The sequence below is a fragment of the Triplophysa dalaica genome, chromosome 3 (assembly GCF_015846415.1).
Source record: "Triplophysa dalaica isolate WHDGS20190420 chromosome 3, ASM1584641v1, whole genome shotgun sequence".
In the NCBI taxonomy this organism is placed as follows: Eukaryota; Metazoa; Chordata; class Actinopteri; order Cypriniformes; family Nemacheilidae; genus Triplophysa; species Triplophysa dalaica.
The window spans coordinates 3,444,715-3,453,000 of record NC_079544.1 but is presented as its reverse complement, the minus strand read 5'-3'; the positions used below and the strand labels follow the sequence as shown (position 1 = coordinate 3,453,000).

At 36.4% G+C, this 8,286-nt stretch overlaps 1 protein-coding gene across 1 annotated transcript; it reads right to left on the bottom strand.

Moving 5' to 3' along the window:
• Positions 1-5,430: 5,430 nt before the first annotated feature.
• gpr160 (G protein-coupled receptor 160) lies at positions 5,431-7,078 on the bottom strand. The gene has a single exon (XM_056743994.1). It carries the CDS (start codon positions 7,014-7,016, stop codon positions 6,072-6,074), a length of 945 nt encoding a protein of 314 aa, XP_056599972.1. The 5' UTR covers positions 7,017-7,078; the 3' UTR covers positions 5,431-6,071.
• Positions 7,079-8,286: the final 1,208 nt, after the last annotated feature.

The following is an 8,286-nucleotide window of genomic DNA, read 5'->3' as shown; positions in this document are numbered from 1 at the left end:
ACCGTTTTTCAGAATGTGGGTGAACACATGTTACAACGCATCTTGCAAAAATTGTCAATGCTTTATAGAGTGATTTGCTTTATTTGTACAGCTTTTGATTATTAAAGAATTTATCAAATAAAAAATTAAAAATGTATTTCTCTTTCCCCTAGATTATTTTTCAATCTGTGATATATTGCAATGCTACCAGTATTGTGTTATGAGTGACAAAATGCTTTTGAAATGATGAGGTTCGGATTGTATTAGTAGGGTGTGTGCAGAACACAGCAGGCTGTCGATTAGAAATGAGTGTGATGGTGTTTTGTTGAAGAGAAACGAGCCATTGTAGTTTTTTCTTTGCTTTACTTTAAATATGGATGAATATATATATACATGTGTGTGTGTTTTTTTCTTCCTTTGTACGCACGGACACGATAACTCAAACCAATATTAGGATGAAAGGATTGAAGCATGGATTAATCAATGATTGATGATAACAAACTGTTTGCTCAATCTGTTCATTTTCTTAGTTCTCAATTACTTCCTCACTGGTACATGGCGCTCCGATGACGTGATACGTTTTGATTGGTGAAATGACACACAACACCTGATCCTTTTGATAAGCTTTTGATGGATATAAATGTCAAAAAGAAAGATAGCAGACGTTTTCCTTTGACTGTACAGCATAAATATTATGTTTATATTAGTTTGTCACCAAAGTATCAACACAGTATACAACTGTTGTTGCCTTTTAACTTTAAGAAGAAAAGGATATGTATTTAAAAGAACTGCAGCGCTCCAAAGGTTAAACAAACTGGGTAACACTTTACATTAAGTTTCTCTTCATAAAGCATGTAAATGTGTTCATTAATGATCAATAAGTCATTTACAAATGTATTATAAAGCAGTTATATCTGCATAAATAAAAAGGGATTCTAATGAAATACTTGCCAGAGAGTGATCCATTTTTGACTGACATGTTATAAATGCTTAATAAATGTATTTATCCATTATTTGACTCGAACGCAGATTCATTATTATCATAATGTTTGCAAAATAGGCTGTCAGACGGGAGACTGTAGGGTGTTATGTTGGTTTTTCTTATTATTTTATATTTCCTATTTTTTGTCACTTTTCACCAGATCTAATTCTGAACGTCTTACGGCGTCCTCCAGAATGCCTTCAGATCATGATGCTTATCCAAAGCAGTTTTTTCTTGCTTAGCAGGAGAAATTCATCAAACTTTTGATCACTTTCTAACACTAGGTTGTTGTGAACTTGTTTGTGTACGGTGTTTTATTAATGATTCAATTACTTCCAACATTTGATCAAAACAAGAAAATAATTATTTATTATTTATTGTAGAAACAAAATGCTCACAAGGCTACATCTCTGATGTGAATCATATATATAGAAGATTTGACAGTCCATGAAAGTGCACTTTAAAGAAACGTGGATGCCTGTGAAGGATTCACAACCAAACTTGAAAAAAAATATAATGCAAACCTTGAAAGTGTGCCTTAATGTAGAGGATTCATGTGAACCATTTATGAAATAAAAAATAATAAGAAAAAGCCAGAATTGCCTCTTATACTGAAGTGTGACTGAACCAACATAACATACGTTCTCCAGTCAGACAGCCTATTTTTCAGATAAATAATGAATTTATTAATCATTTATAACATGTTAAAAATGGCTCACTATTTGGGAGCTTTTTCGTTAGAATCCCTTTTTATTTACCCCATTAAAACGCATTTGTAAATGACTTTTGAATTGTAACAGTCTTAAATGTAACCTGGATTGTTTTACCTTTTATGGTCACTGTGACTTATTGCAGAGAAGGTGTCATGTGTTATCACAGGCATCCACTTGAGGATTGAGTTTGATTTTGTTCATCTCAAATCCATCATGAACTCTTATCTAACTTTGAACTCCCACGGTAAGATTATTTTATTATCAACCATCTTTAAGGTTTCAAGGCAAAGGTTGTTCAATGGTTTAATGTTTATGGTGGTGGCAGTTTATAATTGGGAATAAAAACATCTCAGATAAAATGATTTGTTAGGTGAAGTAGGTTTGATTCATACCAGCGGCTGTGGTTGCCAGTAAAATTACGTGAAAATTACGGGAAAAGCACGTAAACAACTTTGGAGTTTAAAACTTCAGGGCAAAAACGTTAAGGTGTGTATGAACTGAATACATTCAAGCTTTTTATATTAAAAGCATTTCGTTATATAAAATTGAAACATGAACCTAACGCATAAAAGTGAAAACATTACATTTACTTATTTTATTTCTTTGGAATTCATCATTAAAAACCATCAAAGTCACTTTTAAACAAAGTAACATGCAGCATAACATCAATACTTCCTTGCCTGACCTTGACTTAAACACAGAGTTCACTCTCCAGCATAGTGGTGACCCATAAAACATTAAATGTCACAAAAGAAAAAATAAAAGAAAAATTCTGTATATTTTATGGAAAAATACCGGCAGCTGTAGGTACAATGCAGAAGTTAAAAATGCTATTGATGCCATTGCTCCAGTAAAGGTCAAGGCGATAACTGGCAGGCGTAAAGCACCCTGGAGAAACACACCAGAAGTACAAAGCATGAAAGAACATGCAGAAAAGCTGAGCGTATGTTGCGAAAAACCAAACTTGAAGTTCACTATAACATCTATAAAGACAGACTGCATGCCTTCAATGTTGACTTAGGCAAAGCTAGACAGAATTTTTTCTCCAACATTATAAACTGCAAAGTAAATAACACTCGCACCCTTTTTGCAACTGTAGAGAGACTAACAAATCCCCCGAGTCAAGTTCCGAGGGAAATTCTGTCTGATGACAAATGCAATGAATTTGCAACATTTTTCCTTCAAAGGATCAGTAATATCAGAATGGAAATCAGCAAAGCTCCATGCGGCAGTCAGGTCAGTCTGACGTCAGTACATCAGAAATGAGTTACTTTATTTGAATTTTAACTTTTTAACTGTTTGGAAGCAAATCTCCTAAAAATAGTTAATACCTCACTGCTCTCAGGAACTTTCCCAGAGTCCCTAAAAAGTGCAGTTGTCAAACCTCTTCTAAAAAAGGGCAATCTAGACAAGACCTTACTGTCTAACTACAGACCAATATCAAATCTTCCTTTTATAGGCAAGATCATAGAAAAGCTTGTCTTCAATCAGTTGACCAAATTCTTGAACTCAAATGGCTACCTGGACAATTATCCGTCTGGTTTCCATCAGCATCATAGCACAGAGACAGTGCTCATAAAGATAATTAATGATATTCGATTGAATTCTGATTCAGGCAAAATATCAGTTCTGGTTCTACTAGATCTCAGCGCTGCTTTTGACACGGTAGATCACACCATTCTCCTACATAGGCTGGAAAACTGGGTAGGGCTTTCTGGGTTGGTACTTAAATGGTTTGGGTCATACCTTAAAGGGAGAGGTTACTATGTGAACATAGGGAACCATAAATCTGACTGGACACCCATGACTTGTGGTGTTCCACAGGGCTCAATTCTTGCTCCGCTCCTCTTCAATTTGTATATGATCCCACTTGGCCAAATAATCAAAAAGTACCAAGATGCAGATGACACTCAGATCTATCTAGCCCTCTCACCCAATGACTACAGGCCTATTGACTCTCTTTGCCAGTGCATTGATGAGATTAACAGCTGGATGCGTCAAAACTTCCTTCTGTTAAATAATAACAAAACTGAAGTCATTGTTTTTGGTAACAAGGATGAAACTAACAAGGTAAACGCAAACCTTGACTTAAGAGGTCTAAAGACACAAAGCAAGGTAAAAAATCTTGGGGTCATTTAAGAGTCTGACCTTAGTTTCAGCAGTCATGTCAAAGCAATAAGCAAATCAGCGTACTACCATCTCAGAAACATAGCCAGAATCAGATGTTTTGTCTCAAGCAAAGATTTAGAGAAACTAGTCCATGCTTTCATCACCTGCAGGGTGGATTACTGTAATGGACTCCTTACAGGTCTTCCCAAAAAGACCATCAGACAGCTGCAGCTCATACAGAACGCTGCTGCCAGGATTCTGACCAGAACCAAAAAATCTGAGCATATCACTCCAATCCTCAGGTCCTTACACTGGTTACCAGTTACTTTTAGAATCAACTTCAAAGTATTATTAATTGTCTGTAAATCACTTAATGGTTTAGGACCTAAATACATCACAGATATGCTCATTGAATATAAACCAATCAGATTTCTCAGATCATTAGGATCAAGTCAGTTAGAGATAACAAGGGTTCACTCAAAACAGGGCAAGTCAGCGTTTAGTCATTACGCCACTCGTAGCTGGAATCTTATTCCAGAAGACATCAGACATTTACCAACAGAAGCTACTTTTAAATCCAGATTAAAAACACACTTGTTTAGCTGTGCATTCACAACCTGAGCACTGTGCTGGTTTACATCAACTGCACTTCTATTTCTAATTTATTTTTATTTTGCTCTTATTCTTATTATATATACACTCACATTTTTAATCAATTTTATTGCTGTTTTATTGTTTCTTAAAAATCTAAAGTATTTGTGATCTTAAATCATTTGCATTTTAAAGATATACTGAAGACCATCACAACATCTGCTTCACGGGTTCTGCATCATAACATCCATGACTTGACTATTTATTGATGTTTAAAGTCACCATTATTGTGATCAGTGTTTGCTTTAGTTGGGCTCTTTCATCCTTCTTTTGCTAAACAGCATTTGTCATGACAGTCTTTGTAGCAAATAATATCAAAAGAAAATGCAAAAAGATACTTTTTCAAACATTTTTTCTGATGTTATTATCTAATTGAGTTTTTGGTACAACAGTCTGAATGATCCTATATTGGAGATCCACATTTCCTGCAAGAATCCATATGAAGAGTTTTTAAACAGTTAAAAGGTCTGCATATATTTTTTTACTCAAACATCAAGAATCAGTTTCTCTTAAGAGGTATTTTGGTTGTCACCATTGTTGAGATGAACAGGTTCATTCTTGATGTCTGTCCATCTCTCATGTAAATTATATTTTGCTGAAAACTTTAAGAACATCATTTAATTTCATACAATTTTATAAATGAGGATGACAATACCACTCTGGATCAGTGCCAAAACTCTTAAAAAGGCAATGACGCTCCCAACAAAATTTGAGATGACATCAATTTTGCTTAGCTTTTCTCCACCTGTTTCTGTCGGTTATAAAAACTATTGAAAGTCTTAACATACAAAGCTAAGGGTCAAGATCCCAACTGAAGCAAACACTCATTACCATAATGGTGACTCGTCAAAAACCATCAGCATGTAAATTTATGCTAATTCTCAATTCAAACTTTTGTAGACATACAACAGAAATAAGGTAAAGTGGTGTCTGTAAGTGAAGGTGGTTATAGTGTTTGTGGAAAAAGCTCCTTGAAAAAATTATGGACTTTCACTGTTAATTTTACAGAAATTTTACTGTGTTTTTCCGTGTTTTTTACAAACGATTTCCAACAACAGTTTTATCAATGAAACCTACAGAATTTCACTGTTAATATCACAAGCATTTTTTAACAGTGAAGCATCCCTTAAAAGTAGACTTAAATTAAATTAAATTAAATAATATGAAGTGTTGAAAAATCATTAATGCACTATACAAATGCTTTATAAAGGGAACCTTATTGCAAAGTGTTACCAAAAACTTTAAAGCTGTATTTGGCGTTTGATAAATGTAAGTATGGGCAGTGTCATGTCGTTGAATAAAGAGGTAATATTTTCTGATGTAAAACACTCTTCCCTATTGCGGTTTGATTTTCCATTTCAGGTAACCTTAATGGGTTCAGTTTATTTGGCTAGAGAGAAACAACGCTCGCATGTAGGAGCACAAAGCCATGATTTACATGTGAAAACTGATGTCATTTTACTTTAACAGAATCCTTACACCAAAATATATCATCAATACATTTATAAATGTGTGTAATACATTATAATAAAAAAACAAATATACCGAGCAGATGAATGAACCGAGTGGTGCACAAATACATTAAAGGCTTTAACACAAAAATAAAAAGAACGAAAAATAAACCAGTCTTCAAAAAATCAGTTTAGAAAAATGTGTAGTTTCTCTCCATCTTGAGAGTCAATTTTCTTCCCGTCAAGTGCTTGAATGGGACCTTTGTCTACATTTTCAGTTCTGTACATAAAAGTGAAGGACCAGGAACAAAAACCATCCGTTACGCTTTCGATGTTTCTGGAATCGAATACAAATGAGCGGCCGCACAGAGCCATTGCGACTGAGAAGCTGTTGAGAAAACACAACCAGACGCTATTCATTTCTAGGTATGCATTCAGCTCCATCTGTAGCAAGAGCAAGACAAGCATCAGAATGATATAAATTGCCCACGTGTTGAGAAACGTGAACATAATCTGTCTCGAGACAAGGAAACAGCTCTGTTGAGTTCCCCGAGTAGCATGTTGAAACTCCTGTCCTCTCGGTTTCACACACGGAGTGAACGAGTACAGAATCACCCAGGCGACAGTCATCACTAAAACACAGAGTACCTGAACACTTTGAGAGCTGCTGAACAGATCGCATTGGTTCCTAACGTCTCCTGGTAGTAAAACAACATCAGGAAGCCAGAACACATAACAGGTGGCAAGAATCCAAAGGAGACACGCTGCTGTAGCGTACGCCAGCTTTTGCACCCGGGACACGTGCGATGCGATTGGTGAAAGAGTCCAGAAATGATCCAGCACCCCGAGGAGGAACACTGGCCAGTGGAGAACGGCGCAGACCAAACAGGCGATCTGGGGCAGGAGGCAAGCGTGGTACCTGGTGAGACGCCAGCCTGAGATGTTCAAATCCTCCAGGTAGTAGACGATTGTGATCGTTAGACTGAAGAAACTATCAAGCAGTGCCAAAGAAATGCAGAAGAATCCGGAGAAAGAGCGGATCAGGTGGTCTCGCTGTACTGTCACAACCACCCAGTTGATGAAACACTTCAACCAGAGGGAAAGCAGGAGCGAAGGGAAAAATGTATCCATTATGAGGCATTACCCAAGAGCTCGATGGCAACACATGCAAGGTATGGTTTGGACAAACAGGACATGACAAGCAGTGGCAAAGGTTCACAGTGCTCTCAGTTAGACACACCCATACTGAAAAGTAAAGGCCAGCCCCAGAAATAATAAGGAGGCTAGAAAAGTATATACAGTGTGTTACTTCTTTCTGATCCTGGAAAAATACAGGAGAAAGAAATACTTTGAAACTAATGTGTAGTTATGATGCAATGTGAGTCGCTTTGGATATAAGCGTCTGCCAAATGCATAAATGTAAATAAAATATGTGAAATGTTTTAAAGGGACAGTTCACCCAAAAATGAAAATTCTGTCTTCATTTAGGCTACTCACCTTCATGTGATTTCCAACCTTTATGACTTTCTTTCTTCTGCAAAACACAAAAGAAGACATTCTGAAGAAATTCGGCAATTCTTCAAATTATCTTCTTTTGTGTCCTGCGGACGAAAGAAAGTCATTCAGGTTTGAAATGACAACAGGGTGAGTAAATGATGACAGAATTTTTCTTCTCATCGGTCATCTGTTCAGTTTTTAAGTCCTCCAGAACTACGATATCATTGTTCTCTGGATTCAATGCAAAAGAGGAGGAGTGCAGAGCCGTCATAGAAGGATTAAACGGCATTCATTCACAGGTGTGCATGCATCTCTTTATCCCCCCTTTGACTAACCAAACAAGTCTGTAAAGTTCAAAGAGTGAAAAACAGAAACACCTGCTCGGTCAGTTTCCCTCAGGTAAAGAATGATACAGGTGACTGCTCGGCCACAATAAAGCTATTCAAAAGAACGTTTTCATAGTAAACGTGTAAAACGAAATTGTAAAACTAACATGAGCAGTACTTTTTTATCATAGAAGTTGGTACGCTGACAGTGAAAAGATTTATTCGGCTGAATTGTAATTTAACTGAAAATGAATGTTTATTTCCATTTTTCTTTTCAAGTCGACTACCTTCGAGGACTGTTGTTAGCTTTGTGTTTTTACTTGTCTTCTCATGAATACTTACCTGTTTCTGGAATTACCGGTTTTTGCATTCCTGTTTTTGCTCGTTCCTTATTTTGTCTTTGACTCATTTGAATAAACCCGTCTCCCAGTATTCCATGGTGAGCTCGTCTATTTGAACCCTTCCAAAGTGACATAGGAATTGACCACACAAAGACGATGCTCACACTGCATGTACAAATCACCAGCAGTTAATATTGTGCTAGTACAAGTATTAGACTACAAGAAGCAGGACAGTTG

Bases quoted from the DNA above. Each gene is read 5' to 3' on its own strand.
- gpr160 (XM_056743994.1), bottom strand. From the start codon at position 7,016: ATGGATACATTTTTCCCTTCGCTCCTGCTTTCCCTCTGGTTGAAGTGT.